The sequence below is a fragment of the Poromitra crassiceps genome, assembly GCF_964638095.1.
Source record: "Poromitra crassiceps genome assembly, chromosome: 6".
NCBI lineage: Eukaryota > Metazoa > Chordata > Actinopteri > Beryciformes > Melamphaidae > Poromitra > Poromitra crassiceps.
Genome location: NC_139627.1, coordinates 34,702,022 through 34,723,582, shown reverse-complemented (window position 1 = coordinate 34,723,582; position 21,561 = coordinate 34,702,022). Strand labels below are relative to the sequence as shown.

The following is a 21,561-nucleotide window of genomic DNA, read 5'->3' as shown; positions in this document are numbered from 1 at the left end:
TAACTATAGGCATGTAACATGTTTAACATGCTACTTGTGTTGTTTCTTGTCAATGTTCTTATTTGTATGTCTATATGCTGCAACTCAATTTGCCCTTTGGGACACTAATAAACTTGAACTTGAACTTGAACTTGAACTTGAACATATTTCGGGGCTGTTTTAACTTAGAAATCAGGGAGGTCACGTCTACCAGACAATGATATCACTTTTAAACAGTTACATTTCTGTATAAATGATTACAAGTATGCTCCCGTGAGGTGGGGATGCTTTTTTTGCTGATTGGCGGGGGAGCAAAACTCGGCAGAACACCTGGCGGACGGTGCAAGGCGGAATGCTATCTTCCCTGCCTTAAGGCACGCGCAAACAGGTGCGCAAACGCTATTTAGGGGATAGCGCCTGTCGGAAGATAGAGCCCATCATACATATCAAACCACAGCTGCATCATCAAGTCTCATCTATCAGGTACCTTCTAATGGCTTGGGCAGGAAGTGAGCAGCTGGTTTGGTTTTCTTCACTCGGTTCCCCTTCATGGCTTGGCCCTCTTTATTGAGCCCGAGGAACCAAGCCCTCCCCGACTCCTGTTGTCTGTACAACATGGACGAGTAGATCACATAGTAGTTCTCAAACACCGACTCTTTGAACTTGCATTCTGCCGTAAAGAGTTCCTGCAAAGACAGACACAAGGAGAAAGACTGTGAGAATGAGGGGTTTCACAGACCAGTCAACTATCAAAAGCACTAGTCGACACTGTGCATCATAGTCGACTAAGCGTCCATCTGTGGTTTTAGGAATAAGCAATATAAATAAATACATTTGTTTGGACAATAATTTTCTACATTATGCCATGTTAAATAGAGTAGGCTGCTAACACTTCCGGCTCGTAGGTGTAAAAGTGAATGGGATTTTGTATGGGAATTTCGGTTAAATGCATGAAATAAGGTCTGAAGTTTGTGTTCAGCAAGATAATCCTCATAAATGAGGATGACTTTTTAAGTGTTTTCTGAAAATTGCGTTTCAAGAAAAGCGCATTTACGCTTCAAAAGTCATAACTGTGTTGCTAATTTGTGAAGATTATCTTGCTGAACACAAACGTTGCTGTTTCATTACTGTTTCATAAACCTTTGTTAACCACAGACCTTATGCACTAACCCAGCACTAGCTACATTTCTTTGCCTTGCCTCCAAGGCGCCGGCAAGAATTTCCGTGCCGGGTCAGTATCTCCAGCTCAGACAAGTTGCTGAGTTTTAGCGGCTAAATTGTAAGCAGCCTCTCAGAGCCAATCAGCACTCTGCCAGTTCACACACCACCAGGTTGCTTCCACCTACATTAGTTAACCCTTTAATGGCTGTTTTTGACTGCTTTTTGACAAGAATGTATCATTTTTATTGGGGGCGGGGGATGACACACGAGTCAACTAGTCGACTACTTTTTGGGAGTATTTGATGATGTGAATGCCCTAGGCCTAGTAAGAATGGGGGCTTATTTGACCCAAAACATTGGACAAGAGTTTTCATTTGACAGTAATATTATGTAGGTGACATTCAAACAGACACAACTTCATAATTCATATTTCACATTCAACAGGAAACACAAGGAAATCCGATTCATATTTGAACATAGTGTATAGCTCTATATGGAGATCACAGGGATGAATGCCACCTTAATTTCATGCTTGCAATGTACAGATAGCAGGCGCAGAAAGTGCCTCGCCAGGTCAAGTGGACTCCATGCTTCCACCTGTCTTGAAATGGACAAGCACTGCAGTGTCCTCCTGAGCTTAGTGAGCTATAGCTACATTATAGAAAGAGTCTAACCTGCTATAATCATGTCTGATTCAAGCCAAGGCTAATAGCCTGCTGTGATGAAATGCAACTCATTCCTTGGCCTTAACCTTGATATCAGTTAGAGTAGTGGTTTCGTCAATTATCTCATCTTCCCAGCAGAAAGCATATATTAGGCTCTGACCACAGCACCTCAGCACTGGCAAAATCATTGAAATGTCAGCACGCTGCACCATCGCACTAATTTATGTCTCTATGTCTGTATAACATTAGTCCAATAACAAGAACAATGAAAACAATTGAGAGTTCTGTGCTGATTGAATGAATATTCAACACACAACATTATTCATCTATAAATCTACAGTAGTGCCATAAGGATAACTGTGGAGCCGCCAGGGGTCACCTGCAGAAATCAGTGGGCACAGTTTTCTTACAATTTACTCCTATACTGTCACTGTGCCCACAGATTAGTAAACCATGCGCACAAAATTCTAATATCTACTGTATGTGGCCTGTGTACAGTGAGCCACAGCCATTACACACAGCTTGGCATACAGAGTGAGCTGTAAGAGTCATGAGGCACCTAGACCTATGTGAACCATAACCATGGATTACTGTAATTACATAAGTAGGTCTAATTTATGATCTGATGTGTGTTTTGGTGACAATATGAAACCCATTTACTCCCTAGAAAAAGCATGTTGAATACATTTTATATGCAACTCTGTGGGCCCCCTGTTTGAAGTTATCAATATATACAATATACAAATATGTGTGCACAGTCAGTCTACTAATCCATGGTTTAGGCCTCCGTGCACACTAGGGCTGGCAAAGAATATTCTATATTCAAATATATATTGGGGCGGCATTAGCTCAGGAGGTAGAGCTGTCGCCTGGGAATCGGAAGGTTCCCGGTTCGAGGCTGGCTCCTCCCGGCAGTGTACCAGACGCCGTCGGTGTGTGAATGGGTGAATGTGAGGTATTCATATAAAAGCGCTTTGGGTAGTCAATAGACTATATAAAATGTGCTCTATAAATACAGTCCATTTACCATTTACCATATTCGAATATAAAAAATTTAAGAATATTCAAATATGAAAATTAATATTAGTTGTTTTATTATTATTATTATTATTATTATTATTATTATTATTATTATTATTATTATTGTTATTATTATTATTGTTATTGTTATTGTTATTGTTATTATTTACATTTAACCAGGTAAAAAAACCTGGTCATAAAAACATACATCTTTTTCCTGGTTATTTAAAAACATTACAAAAGTGTAGGCTACTACTGTATTAGTACTGACTGAATAATATGGGGGGGAACAATGTTTATGTTGAAATAAATATACCAAGTAGTTATATAAGCTCTCTGGTTGTATTGGTTTCCATTGCCATGCACGCACGCAAAAAAAAGAAAAGAAAAAGTATTTGAGTATATTTGAACAAATATGTTTAGACAGAATATTCGAATATGATTTTGGGCCAATTTTGACAGCCCTAGTGCACACCAATTTGAGGGCATGGTTTACGGAATAGTAAACCGAAGTGAGTGAATGAGCTATTTCTCTCAGAAGGCGAGGCAGACTCTTGTGACCCGCACTATGTAGACTCTGCTCTGATGTTCCTGTGTTTTCACAGGGCTTATGGTTTATCCAATTGGCAAAACACGGAAAAGATCATTCTTGGCAATTTCCCAAATTGCCATCTCTCCGAGTACCAATGTGTCTGTGACTGCTGTGGTGTCTATACAGTACTTGTATGAATAACCACAGAACTAATCCTGTGACTTCTCCATACTTTACACCCCAATTCGTCAATGACAAATGAACACTGAAGCACCATATCTCTCTCTGCTGATGTTCCCCATTCGTCTCCGACCAGGATGCTAATAAAGAGCCTTTCCACACACTGTCCGCCGCGCATGGCTAAAAATAAAGGCATTCATGGCGGTGTATTAATCAAAGCATGCTCATCACCACTGGAGAGGTCTTAGCACATCTGTCGTGAGGAATACACACTGAGCTGCTTCACAAAACCACCATCAGTAATATAGATTATTGCGCAAAATTTTGTCTGAATGTAGTTTAAATGATGTGTAGTGTTGTGTATTGTCTTGTTTCACTCGGTGGGGGGTTTCCAACCACCTGTTTTTAGGTGCATTTTCAATTTGCTCATTAAAAAACCTGAGTGGAAACGAAGATTCGAAAAAACCTTGAAATATCGCGAAAAAGTTTTATTTCTAAACTAAAGTTCTAAAGTTCTATTTCTGAACTAAATGTTCAGTTGTAGTTAAAGGCACATGTAAGATTTAGGGCTGGGCCATATGGAAAATTAGAAATGTGTCACGATATTATGTTCATATCATCACGATACGATTCCACTGAAAGATGATAAACAATAATATTGAATTATTGCCCAGCCCCTATAAACAACGGTTAGCCAACAAAAACAACATGTATGTATAGTCAGATAGTCAATCGTCTGGAAACACAAATATTTTTTCCATACTCTCTTTTCCTTTTTTTCCAGACCTGGAAAATACTCAAATCAAATTCCATAGTTTTCCATACTTGCGTAGTAACCCCGTACATACGAAATGCTAGGTTAAATGTGGCCGTCACCTTAAAATAAATATCCATAAAGTAAAAACCCTTGATGTTTTCCCTTAATGTAATTCTCAGTAATATTTCCATGTGCTGATAGGACCCTGATCTTAAGGCCCCTCTTATAAGCTGCTGCTAAATCTCCTTGCTGCACTCGACTGGGGGTTATTGATGGGCTAAACGCTCCGTTCTGAACATGGGACACACCACGCCATAATAGCCGTTATTATCCCTGCTAAATTACTCCTGTCAGAGCTTCACCACCAGGCAGTAAACCACTGGAAGCAGTGCTGGGCGGAAAGGAACTGAGAGACACTTTGGATGACCATAATGACCATGAGAAGCAGCCAGCTGCATTCAGAGAGCTTCTCCTTTATCCTTGATTGAGGACTGGTAGATCTTTCTGAGTGGAAGGCGTGCATGCATAACATCAGCACCAGTCGAGATGTCACAGTGTGAAGTGTTGTGATTCTGCACCCTGTAATTAATGCTGCCAATGCCGGAGAATAGCAGTGAGCTATGCGTTGGGACATCCTACATCCTGACATCGTCCGTCTAGCCTGTGATTGCATTACACAAGAGAATTAACATGAGACTATTCTAGGAGAAAATTCTATAATGTACCGATTAGGATCAGGACTATTAATCTTGCTACGATAGCAGACCGTCGAGCCTGAGCAGAACAATCCATTGATAGGCAGAGACGTTGCAGGCGGACGCGATAAAAAGGCAGTCTTATGCGATTAAACCCCCCGAGCATGAGCCTTTCTGGCATGTTTAATATCACATAAATAAACATTCCCTTTGGACTCTGCCATGCTCAACCCCATCATTGTGCATTTTGTCATGCACATGATGATTTATTGTGTGTCGGCAGCAAATGGCAGTTTATCAACGGGCCGCTTATCATGTCCGAGCTGTCAGAGAGGTAGTCTCCTGTCTCCTTCATGCCGGGACAGGAGACAGGTCTGTCTCCTCTCCCGGCAGACAGGAGACAGGCCTGTCTCCTGTCTGCCGGGAGAGGAGACAGACCTGTCTCCTGTCTGCCGGGAGAGGAGACAGACCTGTCTCCTGTCTGCCGGGAGAGGAGACAGGTCTGTCTCCTGTCTGCCGGGAGAGGAGACAGGTCTGTCTCCTGTCTGCCGGGAGAGGAGACAGGTCTGTCTCCTGTCTGCCGGGACAGGAGACAGGTCTGTCTCCTGTCTGCCGGGACAGGAGACAGGCCTGTCTCCTGTCTGCCGGGAGAGGAGGGAGAGGAGACAGACCTGTCTCCTGTCTGCCGGGAGAGGAGACAGACCTGTCTCCTGTCTGCCGGGACAGGCGTCGTGCGGGGATAGGTTAGTACACAATGTGTACTAGTGCCGGCAACACTTAACAGATAGCAAGTTACATAAAAGCAGTGTCATCTTAAGAGGGAGCTAGTGGGGAGATGAGCGGGAGTTGGGTTTCCCATTATGATAAGAATGATCCAGGTACGGCAACAGAGAGCTGTGTGCTAGATGATGCAAGACTCGCCTTGGGGTGATCCCCTGCCAAGAACACAGGCTTTAACAGAATGTCTTCATCGCACTGCTTCACTCGTTTGATCCAAGTAACATTTGTTCTCTTGATGTGCTGTCTAAAAGAGCATTCAAACATGCTATTCTCGCGCTGAAGCAGACTCTGTTGCTGAGCCGATTAGAAGGCAAACCGTTTTACCGCCATGGCTCCCTGACTTGCTTCAATTAGGTAATTAATTCCACTTCTTCCTCATCAGGCGAGCTGCAATGCAAGTTTGTTGGCTGCTGTAATTAGCCAGAACATTTCTATGGGGCATGGCTCTGATTACTCATACTCACTTCCTGCTTTGCCAAACAGCTCCGAGCCGAAGCAATCACACAATCTGAAGCCATAATTGTGGCTAATCACAAGCCTTGATGTAAACACACAGAATGGCTGTATGTGTTTACGGGGGCAGAACAGGAAGTGAAGCGGGTTTGTTTTTGGAGCGGTGTTTTGTGATGAGCGAAGATGTAATGCTGTCACTCACCAAAATAGGGTAAGTCTGATTTGACGATCAGAACAGTGAAAGGAGGTGGAGCTCTCTACAGACACATTGTTTGTTGATTGCATTTTAAGTCTGTCAAGTTTTTTTTCCTTCTGAATTCCCCCCCCATTTCTCCCCAATTGTACTTGGCCAATTCCCCCTGCTGCCCCGGTCGCTACCCCCTCTGCCGATCTGCTTCGTCCGATACATGTGCAGTTGCCAGACGCTTCTTTTCACCTGCCGGCGGGGAGCTTCACTGGCAGGACGTACGTAGCACGTGGGAGGATCACACTATTCCCACCAGTTCCCTTCCGCCCCAAACAGGCGCACCGACCGACCAGAGGAGGTGCTAGTGCAAGGCTGTCAAGTTAAGCATCAAGAGAACAGCAAAGCAAAAACAGACAGCTTTTAGTTTTTATTTATTTATTTTGTAGTCAATAATTCTGAACAGATTTTATGTCACAATTTGACACTTGACTGTATAATTGTTGTCTTCTTTGTCTATTTCATATCACTAAGTGGCAGAATGATTGAAATGTGGAAGAGGTTTGGTGCAGGTCACTATATTAATTCTCCCAGTAAAAGAGCTACAAAATGTCCCCGGGGCAGTCTTCACTCTGACCTGCAGCGTGCAAACTTTATTAAGGTGAAAGAAGCGCAGTTCCCTTCTGACAGCTGCTGCTGCACTTTCCTTGACAAGCTCTTTGCTTTTCTCTTTCTTTCAGCCCCCCCCCCTCTTCTGGGCACCCAGAACATACCTTTGCTCTTGGGTTTCCATGGTAACAGAGAGGGGCTCCAGGATAGCAAAGTGCTATTGGAAGGGACCCGGCAATGCATCCGTACACACAAGACAAGACCCACAGGAGGCAGGCAACACCCACTGTTGTATTCTGCTGTAATATTCTTTCTTGTCTGTTTTGGTTATTGCCACTTTGATCTATCAAAATTATCTGCGAGGTGACATCTAATGACATCCATCTGTCAATGTCTTCCATTACTGTTTAACCTCATCCAACATCATTTCCCCTCAAGCTTTTTATTGCTGAAGACAGAAAAGTATAGAAAGTAAATCTGTACTCTGTGTGTCACACACATGATCCCCATATGCTGGCTCTAATGCTTCATATGATCTATGAGTCCTTATTAAATGAACTATGAAAATCGGAGGCGATTCATAATGGCAGCGCAAGTACATGATGTATGTAATAATGTAATGTCTTCAATTAAAGGAGCCTGTCACATGACACGTCACATGACGCGTTTGAATGGAACATTCAGCAAACTAAACTACAAGCAACGGTTTGTGACAATATGACCAGTAAAGAGTGAGCTGTTCAAATAATGCTGCCTCAAACTAATATGTCTGGAAAAATATGGGTGACATTGAAGGAGAGAAAGGAGAAGGAGACATTGGGCGCTGCTCACACCTTCACTCCAGAGGCAAATCCAATCATTTTTGAGGCGCCAAACGGTTGATTTTCTCCGCGCTCGATCCCCCCCCCCCCCCGCCTGTCGCTCCACATCAGTGGCTCCCTGGTCCCTGATTGGCCACGCTCTAAATGGAAGGCCATAATTGACCTTGGCCACAGACAGTGGGGGGGGGGCAGAACTGCTCAGCCCCACATAATCAGCCCTCTTACCAAAGCAAGGAGACAGGGGACACGGAGGGAGGGAGGGAGATAAACAGGAAGAGGGAGACAGACATACAAAGAGAGAGAGAGAGAGAGAGACTAGGAGAGAGAGGAGAGTGCGTTGAGGGGAAGGGGCATGATGCGAGGAGGAAGGCGGTTTCCTCGGAGAAACGATGGAAGATAAAGAGACAAACAGACTGAGACAGATAGAGAGAGTGCCAGTCTTAAATAAAAAGCCCCGATAAAGAGTGCAACGACATGAGAGCAAGAGAGTCACTCTCAAGCATCCTTTGGGAAGCACGGGGCGGGGCGTGACTGCCCATCTAGGCTGCCTAAAAGTAGGTGAGAGGGGGGCTGATACTGACATTAAGATGCAGAGTGATCGCTCACTAGCCCAGTGTGGAAATGAAGGAATTGTTTATTAATGCTGCCAGCATAAAGCCTATTAATCCATGGAAAAAGGTCAACCTCCAGAAAGCTGAGCTGCATTCACAATGATAAGCTGCTCTCATATGTATAAGAGTCACGTCAACAGTGTGTGCAGACAACGGGGGCTTCAGCAGACCTGTCTGATTACCAAAGCAAAAGGAGGCAAGGAGACGGCGACTAAATGAAGAGAGCCAGTAAAGCAGCAGATGAACTGTGTGCAGATACAGTATAGAGCTGATAGATACTGACCTTTGTATCTTGCATGATGCCACGTTGCCATGACATACCAGCAGTATTTGCACTGAGAAGATTGTTGTTCTAAAAACAGAATATGCTCATAATGGCAATTACTTGGTCCCATATTATGCTCTTTTTAGCTGTTTAAAACATTTCTCAGCGGTGTTTAAAATAAGGCTATGAATTATGTTGCAAAAAATTAAAAAAAATAAATCCAGGCTCTGCACAGTTTCTCCATCCTCTTAGTTTCTCGTTTCTCCCCTCATTAACTATGCACTGTTCTGAGTGGGCAGGGATGCCATGATAATGAGGCGCTGTTCTGATTGGCCGCCTGATCGGCTGGCTGAGGTTGCAGTCGCCAAAAACTCCAAAACCAACATGGCAGCTACTGTGTTAGAACACAGTTCTGTCACATAACTTACTTTTACTCCACTACATTTCCCCCCAAGCATCTTAGTTACAAAGTAAAATCAGGAGAAGGTAGCCTACAAGCAATCAGGTTTGGCGAATCAGTGCTCCTAGTTTGCAAGTTACGTTAATCACAATCCACACACCATTCCGGTTGGTGGCTGTAATGCAACGTAACATTGTTTGCCAATCGCTATAACACTCGAGAAGAAGAAAGATAAGCTTCCACTTAAGCCCAGGCATGCCTTTTGCTTGCCTTTTTCAACAGCATTTACTTGTACTTTTACTTTCAATACTTAAGTACATTTAATATCAGAAAATTACTTTTGATATTTAAGTACAGAAAATATCAGCTACTTTAAGACTTTTACTCAAGTAATATTCTAATGAGTGACTTTGACTTTTACCAAAGTCTTGTTCTTGGAAGATATCTGTACTTTTACTCAAGTATGGCTTTCGAGTACTTCATACACCACTGACAATATATCTATTTTTGAAAGGTGGGTGACAAAAAGCACTGACACTTTTAAAGGGTTTGACCACCAGAAGCACTTAAGCTTTCAATAAAGTTTCCCTGGTGACGATGACAGTGTTTCGATTTTTAACACTCACCCTGCACAACTCCCTGGCCCTGGCACACATGCACGCACGCGCGCACGCACACACACACACACACACACACACACACACACACACACACACACACACACACACACACACACACACACACACACACACACACACACACACACACACACACACACACGCAATGCTCTGAAATCTTGTTTACATCTCTAAAACCGCAATGAACTATTAACCAATGTTATGACACTTAAATTAATGATGATGCTAATTTCTTAACTTGTTTGAAAGCTATTTGCTCTAACATCTAACACTTGTGTCTTATATTTCCTTTGGATTGTCATGTTATGACCTGGCACAGGGGTTCCCAAAATGTTTGGGGCCAGGGACCCCTTAGAGGGGAGAACATTTTCCACGGACTACTACATTTGTACTCTTAGATGCGATTGGAACCATTTGTATTCTAAAACTTGTCAACCTAAATACTTCGTAGCTGTTTCATAGTGATAAAGAGAAACACATTTTAATTGGAATAAAGTTAACACCTGGCTATACTTTTAAACAATAGGGTGTTACATCTGACATCATTGATGATGTCACTGTTGACATTGTGACATCATACTGAAGGTTATATCATAGTGCCAGCAAACAAGAAGGGGTGAGGGAGTCCGAGCTTACTTGCGTGCACGTTTATCTATTACCTGATCCTGTTTATCCTGCTTTAAATCCCGCTTTAAACATAAGAAGACAGTTTGTCAGCTGCGGATGTGGGCGTCTGTTTACATGTGTGCCCGGTAAAATCGACAGTGGATACAGAAAAGGAAAAAACTCTAATTTTGGGGACCCCCTGGACATGGCTCGCGGACCCCACTTTGGGAAGCACTAGAAGGAGCCGGAGCAGTCAGACTGATGAATGACTCAGCAGAGGAGCAGTCTGGGGATGCAACATGCCCTGAGAGCATCCTCCTCAAACTCCCCGTTCAAGGGCTCAATTGACACAAGCGCACACCTACAGTAGGAAGTGTTGCCTGGAAGGTGGCACAAATCCCAACACTTTGAAAGAACTCACTGAAGGATACAAAGATGCTCAAGGGTTGTTCAAACGAAGAGAATTACAAATAAATAAAGTATCATGGCGCAGCCCTAAAGCAAACACACAAACAAAGAGCAAACAACCCATACCTATCAGAGAGGTTTCAAATAGCTCTGTGTGTGTGTGTGTGTGTGTGTGTGTGTGTGTGTGTGTGTGTGTGTGTGTGTGTGTGTGTGTGTGTGTGTGTGTGAGCCTCTGTCCACACCACTGTGCTGGCGTTGATCCGTAAATTGGTGCCAGATGGGTGTCAAGGCAGGCAGATTTTTGCTAGATTGGCTAGTCATCTCTTGTCAGGCCAGCCAGCCATCTGCCCTCTGTAACAAGCTGACAAGCGTATCTCGGAAGCTCACACAAGCTTCCGAGACACACACACGGGCGCATGCGCGTGCACGCACACACACATACACACACACACACACACACACACACACACACACACACACACACACACACACACACACACACACACACACACACACACACACACACACACACACACACACACACTCACACAGGTGTATGTACACACAAGAGGAAATAAATATGCACTCATTGTGAGGCAGAGGTACTCTGTGCAGGAAGAATGAACAACATGTCAGGTGTCTGCAGGTATAAAGCTGTTTCTCTCTCTCCATCTCTCCCTGCCCCTCTCTCTCTTTAGTTTCTCTCTAGTCTCTCTCTCTTGCGTTGTCTGTGTTGCATACACTCTCAGGAACAGTGTCCTAGTTTTTCAAAGGGGAAGTGTGTGTCCTTTCTGTGTAGATTATCTTTTGTCAATGATTCTCTTTTGCACTTTAACATCTTCCTCCTCTCAGCTCTCATATTTTTTACTTCATATTATATCTTCATATTATATCTCTAGCCTTGATTTGCAGAAATAGAATGCAGCACTTAAAGGCAAGGGCAACATTCGTGTTGTGGAGTGCATTGTGCAGTATATTATATATATATATATATATATATATATATATATATATATATATATATATATATATATATATATATATATATATATATATATATTCAAGTGCCATGTCCACAATATGAGAGTAGATGTGTCTTCAATAGTGCAACTACAGCATGGACAAACAGAACCTGGAAATAGTACACAATACTTCAATACTTCATGATGCAAACAGGCTGACCACTGTTGCTTTCTATATTAGCTCATTTACCCCAAATGTAGTTGTTGTTGTTAGTGGAGGAATTGAAGCCCCGTCCCCCTCAGTTTGTTTAGGCCCCGCCCTCTTCAGTTTGTTTAGACCCCGCCCCCTCCATTTGTTTAGGCCCCGCCCCCATCCGTTTGTTTAGCCATCCTATTAGAGAGCTGCAAACCCGAGGGTACCCTCGCGGGCCCCTCGGGCCTGCCTAAACGGGCCCGGGCCGGGCTCGTTTTTTATTTTATTTTTATTAATAGGTCCGGGCCGGGCCGGGGTCGGGCCGTTTTTCAATAATTAAATAAAATAACGTTGTATTACTCGCTTGATTTTACACAGCAGAGCAGTCACACAAAGAGGAGGAGCGCACACTGCACAGACACTCGCCTAGCCACAGCCACACACACACACAGACACACACACCCTCACCGTGACGTTAGTCTGCCACTCCGTCAGCGTAAAAAACAACAAAACAAGCCGCGTGTGTCCGTGTCCGTGTCGTGAGAGAGAAATAAGATCGATGGACATAAAACAAAGTTTGCGAGGGGAGAGTTAAACAGTCCCCACTGCAGTAGGGAAAGCTCATTTCAACCTGTTCAAAATGAACCCATCTACCATACATTGTGAGGACACTAATGTGACGTTATTCAATGCAGCTATAAACGGTAAGTCTGCTGTTTTAATTTCGATATGCTTGAGTGACATAATGTTTCAGTTTGTGGGCATTGTTGCTGTTGGCAATTAAACGATCTAACGTTCTCTTTCTCGAGACGTGTGGATGTTGATAGGCCACGGTAGCGTGTGTGATAGGGGGAGAGAGAGACAGAGAGAAAGCTGCAGTGTTTGTCTTCATAGGCAACACAGTCTAGCAACGTTTTGGACCAACGAGTTCAGCAGCGCGGCAGCATGCACAGAGAGGGAGAGAGAGATGTGTCGTCATATCGTGATATTGATGTCGGGCCTCGCAACGGGCTCGGGCCAATTAATTTCATGACTCATCCGGGCCGGGTCGGGCACGGGCCTGCATGTCACGGGCCGGGGAGGGCTCGGGCCGAGATTTCAGGCCCGCGCAGCTCTCTACATCCTATTATGGCCAGAGGGGCATAATCAGCGCAGCGTGAATAAACCTGTCAGACAATCTCACCACCAAAGCATGCGTAATGCAAAGACTTGGGAAACAACACTAAAACTGTGTGTGTGTGTGTGTGTGTGTGTGTGTGTGTGTGTGTGTGTGTGTGTGTGTGTGTGTGTGTGTGTGTGTGTGTGTGTGTGTGTGTGTGTGGCTGTGCAGTCTTTGAGAAATAGCGAGAGAGTGGGCTCTAATCTTCATTATTCAGCATGCCACATCTGGGCCTGAGAGAGCTGAAGAATGTCAAAAGAAACATGTTGCTGTGATGAAAGCAGTGGTGTCATGTGGGAAATAGGCTGATGAATGGCCCTGGCTCTCCCAGATAACCCCACAGATGAAGGATCATCTGATGGGCCGGTAGCGTCCTGCTCCCTTGATCTATGGAGTCATTTTTCATGCTTGTCTTTAACAGGCTTTTAATGTACTCTTCGCGATGCCCGTTGTTGTTTCATCAAGGCGAGAGTTGAAGCATACTTAAAGCAACAAACCCAAATGGGTAACACTTTATAATAACGTTCAGTCGTAAGTCATTTATAAGCCTTTAGTTAATGATGAACTAACCATTTACAAAACATGAATATACATTTGTAGATGATTAATACATCTTATGTTAACATATACAAATGTGTTGTAAGTCATCTATAAACTTTTAGTAAATTAAGTGTTCCTCACCTGTTGTAAATTATGTGTAAATAATTTACAATTCATTTACAAGGCTTTCTGCATCCCCTAATCTAAAGTGTAAACGATTCATGACACATAAATGTGTTAGATACAAGGGGGTAGCTCCATTTGTCAAAATTGAAGCCAATGCTGAAGTGTCCTCTTTGCCTGTAGGGGGCGACCCATTGGTTTGTGGACTTCTGTTTTGAACCCTCAAGTATAACACTTTCCTAATGTGTTTATGGTCTCAATCATTAGTTTCAGACTATGTAGTCTATGTTGACTATGTTTTGGGGCATGATTGACAGGTCACTTGTCCACTGATCACACAGCTCACCGATCATGGACCAATAGCAGGCCGTGCTCTGTGGGAAACCCCTGGACTTGTGTCAAGATCAAAGATGGCAATGCCCAAAATGCCACAGACCAATGGGTCGCCCCCTGCAGGCCATTCGAAAGAATGCAGGTTTAAGTGCACTTCCGGATTGGCTTCCATTTTGACAGAGCTACCCCCTTGTATGTAACACATTTATGTGTGATGATGAATGGTTTACACTTTAGATTAGGGCATGCAGAAAGCCTTTTAAAATAATTGTAAATTATTTACACATCATTTACAACAGGTGAGGAACACTTAATTTACTAAAAGTTTATAGATGACTTACAACACATTTGTATATGTTAACATAAGATCTATTAATCATCTACAAATGTATATTCATGTTTTGTAAGTGATTAGTTCATCATTAACTAAAGGCTTATAAATGGCTTACGACTGAACGTTATTATAAAGTGTTACCCTTTCTATTTGCAGAGTGTAAATAAGTACCTATAGTCTAATGGCCCATTTCCACCGCTGGTATCAACGCGGCCCCGCCCAGCTCGTCTCGCTTTTTTGTCTCATTCCACCGATCAAAAACGTGGACAGCCCGGGTTGAGTCGGGGTTGAGTCGTGCTAGTTTTGGTCCCTGCTTTGTTGAGGTTCCAGCGCTGTGAACCCGGGTTCATACGGTGACGTGAAAACACTGCAGACGACTGATTGGTCAGGCAGAATCGTGTTTACTCTATCTACTGACTGAAGCTGCATACCAGTTTAGTGGGGCTTACCTTCTTCTGTTATGTTATTTCCATCAGTCTTTTGTGTAGCTGCCTTCGGCTCTGGTGGTGAAATAAAATCGATCTCCTTACTCAGCTTTAACATGACGGTGGGTTTCAATTGTTTTGAGACAAAAAAAAACATTGTAGGTCATTGAGAGGCACCAGTATTTCATAAACAGTTTAAAAGTTCTGTGTATGGATTTAATTTTAACGTTATATGTTATAGCCTACTTCGGTTATGGGCGGAGGGCAGATATGCGGTCGCTATGACGACCAGGTGTGGGCGGGGTTGGGCGGGGGCAGATCGAGCAGCGATGGAAGCAAAACATCCATCGGGTCGAAACAAGTAGAGCCGAGTGGTGACGAGCTGTGCAGGGCTGTAAAATGTGGTGGAAATGAGCCATAAAATGCATTTGTTTGAATGCTGTTGCAGTTTAATTTAGTTGAATTCTGCTCAAGGAATCAGCACCATGGACAGCGACGCCACCAAGGGGCGACTACATGCGCTACGCCTCACTGATGACTAATACTGCTCACCTGTGTGGGCTCATCAGACAGCGACAGAGCAATGCTGAAACCTGTGACTCAATTGTTCCAACTCCCTTTTGCCCTTGATTTTAGAATATATATTTTTGGGGAAATAAAGTTTATTTTTGATAATTGTAAGATTAAGTCCGAGTCCTGATATTCACACGAGATAAATCTCTTGTCCGGCTGTAGCTGTCTGTGTGTCTAAGCAGCAAGACATAGTTCATCATGGGTGAAATACTTTGGGAGGTAACATGTAGTCACACATAGGGTTTGTATGCAGTAGATAAGCCAGATGCTAGAGCGTTATCAGTTAACCTAACTATTACTGCTGGCATTATAGACAGTTACCATGAAGTACAGGGGTTCTATCACAGGTATTGACCCATGTGTCCAATGTATACTGTGGATAAAGGCAGATTTGCAGCGCAGTGAACCTGTATAACTCAATAGGTAACATTTGTCATACTGTAGTTTGTCATTTGACTGTGAAGGGGCCATCTTACTGTGTACTGTACATCTCTCCTGAAACCCTGTTGACTAGCAGCCAAAGCAGACAGTCTGTGCACGAGAGAGTGACAGTGGAGGAGTCCACAATAGTCCATCTCTCTGAGAGAAAAATGGTGGGATGGCTACAGTTGGAAGGCTCAGCGATTCGACCAGTCAGCCAGAATGGAAATACGAAAGCAGCCGGCCTGCCGATCAGCCGTCAACAATTCCACCACAAGCCAAAAGCAGTCAATCAAGCAGTCCGTAGCGGAAGCAAATGTCACATATTGAAGCTGACTGGAATGCAGAGATAACGCAGAGATGCAATGACACATTCATGCCATTGGTAAATTGTTTGCTGTGTGTAATGGGGTGGGGATGGGGCTGTCATATCTGATCTAGAAGAGATATGTAGGTGTTGGGATTCTATCAAAAGGACAAAACATAATTCAGGAGGACTGATTCCTATGAATACCAGTGCAACTATAAAGCCTTCATTCACGTGCTTAATTCCTCTGGTATTTTCATATCACACATGGAAAGTCCTAATAGTAATAATAATAATAAGGGCCGCTGATTGTCTTTGGCAGCAGCAGCATTATCAGCATTTCCACACTGGAGTCACGAGGCCTTCTGTTGCAGAACTGTGAAAATCAATTTGATTAATTTGCTGAGCGACTTGCAAAGCAGTTGTAAAGTTGAGTTCAGTGTTGGTGCTGCTCTGGCACAAATGTCTGCCTTAGGCGTTCACACTGAGTGGCCAATGGTGTGCAGTACTTTACTAGACGTGTTTTATGCCGGGGAGGATGGGTGTGACCTGGTTTTAAAAGCGCTGAAATTAAACTGCTGCTTGTTTTTTTATATGAGCCATTAAAGTGTAACCTTCCTTCCCTGAATCAGCACCTTACTGTCCTGCCAGTCCATCCTCTTCTATCTCCTTTGTGGCTGTGTGTTTGTGAATGAGTTAAGCCTGGATTATGCTTGACGCTTTGGCCGGCCGCACGGAAATGAGAGACACGGAATCCGACGAGGAAACGTGTGGAGCTTGTATACTCTGTGTGGGTTTCTGCAGGCGGAATTGAGCGCGAGTCTTGAAAACTCCACCTTGTCCGCCCGTCCGCGTCCGCGTAGTTACAAATTTCGGCGTGCGCATGGCCGCCCGAAAACCGTCCGCACGGAGCCTTGCGGAGGGGCGTGTCTGCTGATTTGATGTCACTTTTCCGTGCGGACACTCGCGTTCCTCGCTGATGCGGAAAGCATAATGAGACCTTAAGAAGAGATAGTTCTGCGGCCAGTGGAAGTGTGCGTGGGTGTCTCTCTACACAATAACTGGTCCTGACTCCTGACCTAGTGACCTCTGTGGTCAAGCTGTGGTGTAACGTCCAGGAAACCACAAAATAGCACAATAAAAACATTCACAGCTCCAATTCATTCTTGCCAGATAAGGAAAATATTGTAAAAATTCTTTTATGTAAAGCACTCTGTGCACTCGTGCTGTGAAGGGCGCTATAGAAATAAAGTTTTACTTACTTACTTACTTACAAATTAAATAACATTATCATTCAACAATGGAGAAATGCATTCTCATACAAAATAATAATAAAAAAATCATGAAGATTAGATTATAATGTTTTGCAAATGATCTTGGGGCCCACTTGCAATACCTTCGTGGTCCACCAGTGGACCCCGTCTCACAGGTTGGGAATGGCTGAACTACAGAATAAGGGTATTCTTCGGTGCAGTGCTTTCACAGTTCTGCATGATGTGTGACACTAATGAATATTATGCAATTTTTAGAAAGATGGTGTATTCACTCTACTGTAAATGCATTTTCCCTGAAGACACACACACACACACACACACACACACACACACACACACACACACACACACACACACACACATACCTGTGTATGTCCTGTCTTAGATTATGTTTCGGGGGTTTGGGGTTTCAAAAGGTTTCAGTTGAATGAACGAGTTCAGAATCGAGCAATCAGATTCTACCTGGGACTTCATAAATATGCCCCCATTTTGGCAGCTAATGGAGATATGGGGTGGGACTCCTGTGAAATTAGGTGGAAGGCCAGTATGGTGGGTCTTTGGAACAGGCTGCTGGGTTTACCACCCAACAGGGTGGCTAGCCATATCTTCTTTTGGGATTTGTTTGTTGATGGGGAATGGGTCTCTGAACTGTATGACTTACTACAGGAATGTGGTCTGGAAGACCATTATTTCCAAAGAAAAACTGTGAATGTGGAGGAGTTTAAAAATCGAATCCGGGTTAAATGTCTACAATCCTGGGCTGAAGAAATTTGGCAAAAGCCAAAATTAAGAACATATTGTTTATTTAAAAAAGATTATAAATGTGAAAAATATGTTTTGTATAATTTGTCAAAAAGTCAGAGATCACTCTGTGCACAGATAAGATGTGGCATCCTACCATTACATATTGAAACAGGAAGATACAGAGGGGTAGCTGAGGAGGATAGAATATGTGAATATTGTGAGTTGAATGAGGTGGAAAATGAAATTCATTTCATTTTATATTGTCCTTTGTATCATGACTTGAGAGAAACAATGTTTAAAAGAGTCCATACTCCTGAGCTAAATATGATAGATAGTGAGAACGGAGTAATACTCGAATTTCTTTTTGATAATATTTTTGCATTCTCTGAATTTCTTTCTAAAGCATGGGACAGGAGGAGAAGGTTGACGTATAACTGATAAAGTAGAGTTTATTTTCTATTTATTTTTTTCGTTTTATTTTCGTATTCAGTGCAGGTATGTATGAATGTATATGTATGTATATGTATAGGCATATTATGTCTGCATGTATATATACTCTCTAATTTGGGCTGCACTGAAAGCTTCTGGTTGGGTAACATACCAGAATGTTATGTTTTGTTAAATATTGAATGTTGATGTGTCTGATAATCCCATGTGGGATGGGTCATGTAATTGTCCTGACACGAAAATAAAATATTCATTCATTCATTCACACACACACACACACACACACACACACACACACACACACACACACACACACACACACACACACACACACACACACACACACACACACACACACACACACACACACACACACACACACACACACACACACACACACACACACACACACACACACACACACACACACACACACTTGTCACTGAAATGGCAGTTTCTAGCGCCCCCTCAGTAGCTGTCGTGTTGACTGGCTCTCTCAGAGTAGGGAGTGAGGCTTAGTTAAGATTGAGGAGAATGGATTTACTTCTACGTTTGTTTGTTTCAAATTAGAGGCTTCAAAACGTGAATCCACAAACCAATGTGTGTCCATCTCTTTCTACAGTATATGGTTTTCTCCCCAATTGTATTTAGCCAATTCACCCTGCTGTCCCGGTCATTCCTCGACCCCCTCTGCTGATCTGGGGAGAGTTGTAGACTATAGCACATGCCCCCTCTGATACATGTGGGGTCATCAGCCGCTTCTTTTCCCTCGACAGCAAGGAGTTTCACCAGCAGGACGTAGCGCTACCCCCCCCCCCCCCCCCCCAGTTCCCCTCCAACCTTAACAGGCCCCAACCAACTAGAAGAGGCACTAATGCAGCAACCAGGACACATACCCTTAATCCGCAGGCGCGGTCAATTGTGCGGTCAAGGGAGTCTACCGCTGCACTACCCGGACACCCTACTGTAAATGCATTTTGCTTGAAGACATACGCACACAAGCTATCAGGTGTGCACGCACACACTCACAGACACAGACACAGACACAGACACAGACACAGACACACACACACACACACACACACACACACACACACACACACACACACACACACACACACAAACACTTGTCACTGAAATGGCGGTTTCTAGTGCCCCCTCAGTAGCTGTGGTGTTGACTGGCTCTCCGTGTGAGGAGGAGAGAGGCGAGTAGAGAGCCAGGCTTAGTTCAGATTGAAGAGAATGAATTTTCATGATTAACAGCCTTTCTGTAAGAGCTTTCACTCTATTGATTTTTACAACTGCAGGGGTGAAAGCTGGATAAAATGCCACTATCATTTCATGGCTGGAAGTAGAAAAGGACACAAAGCTTCTTGTGAAGGAGAAGGAGAAGTCTGGGGTTATTATGGCTGCAGGCATTATAAGTTGAGCACCCAGGGCTTTTCTGTCACAACAGGAGAACCTCCATTCTTCACATGCTGCCATTCCACCCGGTGAGACCAGCCTGAACAAGACTCCAACCTGCAAAGCAACAGTTCTCCTGACAGGCTCCACACATCATAACATAGCCATAACCTTTGGAAATCCTTTCGCCTTCATGGGAAATGGCACCAAAAGGTTATTTGTAAAGAGAAAGTCAGTGCCTCCGTCTAGTGCACAGCATTAAGAGAGACTTTCCTAAGCAATGTAAGACACAAATCCCACTGTAGTCACAACGTCTTCCCTTTGCTAACCCGTCTGTTATTCAAAACCACAGAGTACTGTAAGTGCATGTTCTTGTGTGCATTTGCAAGTCACACACACACACACACACACACACACACACACACACACACACACACACACACACACACACACACACACACACACACACACACACACACACACACACACACACACACACACACACACACACACACACACACACACACACACACACACACAACACATACAGTACAATGACTGTTTGGATAGCGGCTTCCTGGGGGCTACTTGTGGCTTTACGAGCCCTCATCCCGATCACGCTCTTTTGCACATTACATTGCACTCGAGGCAACAAGCACAAGTGTGCCATTTGTATTTGCGTGGTGCTTTTGACATGTTACACACTGGGAAAGCAATTAGGCCAACATTAACACAGGGTCGTTAATACAGTGAGCATGCTGGACATGTCTGCTCTGAGAGCATGAGGGTGCATTCATGTGGAAATTAACGTGATGGCGGCATAGCACTTGTGCACACTATATACAATGAGCCTCACAGAGGAACACACATGCAGATGTGGATTCCCTGTTCCCTTCAACCCACTCTTCTTCTGTTGCTCCTTTCTGTATTTCTACTCCTCAGTGACACAAACAAAAACATTTTATAGACCAAACAACTATTCAATGAATTGAGAAAATCATCTGTAGATTAATCGAGAAAGAAAACAATCGCTAGTTGCATCCCTAACACGCACGCACGCACGCACACAGACACACAGACACACAGACACACAGACACACACACACACACACACACACACACACACACACACACACACACACACACACATACACACACACACACACATATTCAAAAATAGTGAAACTTTATGTTTGCTTATGGTGGCCTGAATCTAAGCAACTGCCTGGTAAGAAATGCCCACTTGTTTTCAAGCTTTTGTCTGAACAAGGAGACAAAGGAAACAGGAAGCAGGACTAAACCCCAAAACACTTTTTTTCAGCTTTTAACCAATATATATGGCTTTTGGGGTGGTATGTCAAGGATTCTGGTCAAAATCTCCACATTTGAGACCAATCTGTTACAATTTTACAAACCCCTATCATTTCAGCAGCATAAGTGCCCTCTATGGGTTCAACCCTGCTTTTTTTTGTGCCCTCAAGTGAATGGCTGATTTGGTACATCGTTATGTCACGGTGGTATTTGCGCGTGCCCCACTCATGTGAAAAATGTTTTTTTCC

General features: G+C 43.6%; 1 protein-coding gene across 1 annotated transcript in view; it reads right to left on the bottom strand.

Annotated features, from left to right (window-relative positions):
* Positions 1 to 21,561, bottom strand: part of fgf14 (fibroblast growth factor 14) — a gene marked incomplete at both ends in the record, with an annotated part of 53,655 nt that overhangs the window by 2,629 nt on the left and 29,465 nt on the right. The window contains one exon of the mRNA XM_083638202.1: positions 467 to 665. Coding sequence (XP_083494328.1) covers positions 467 to 665 — 199 coding nt within the window. The remainder of the gene's footprint in view (positions 1 to 466; positions 666 to 21,561) is intronic.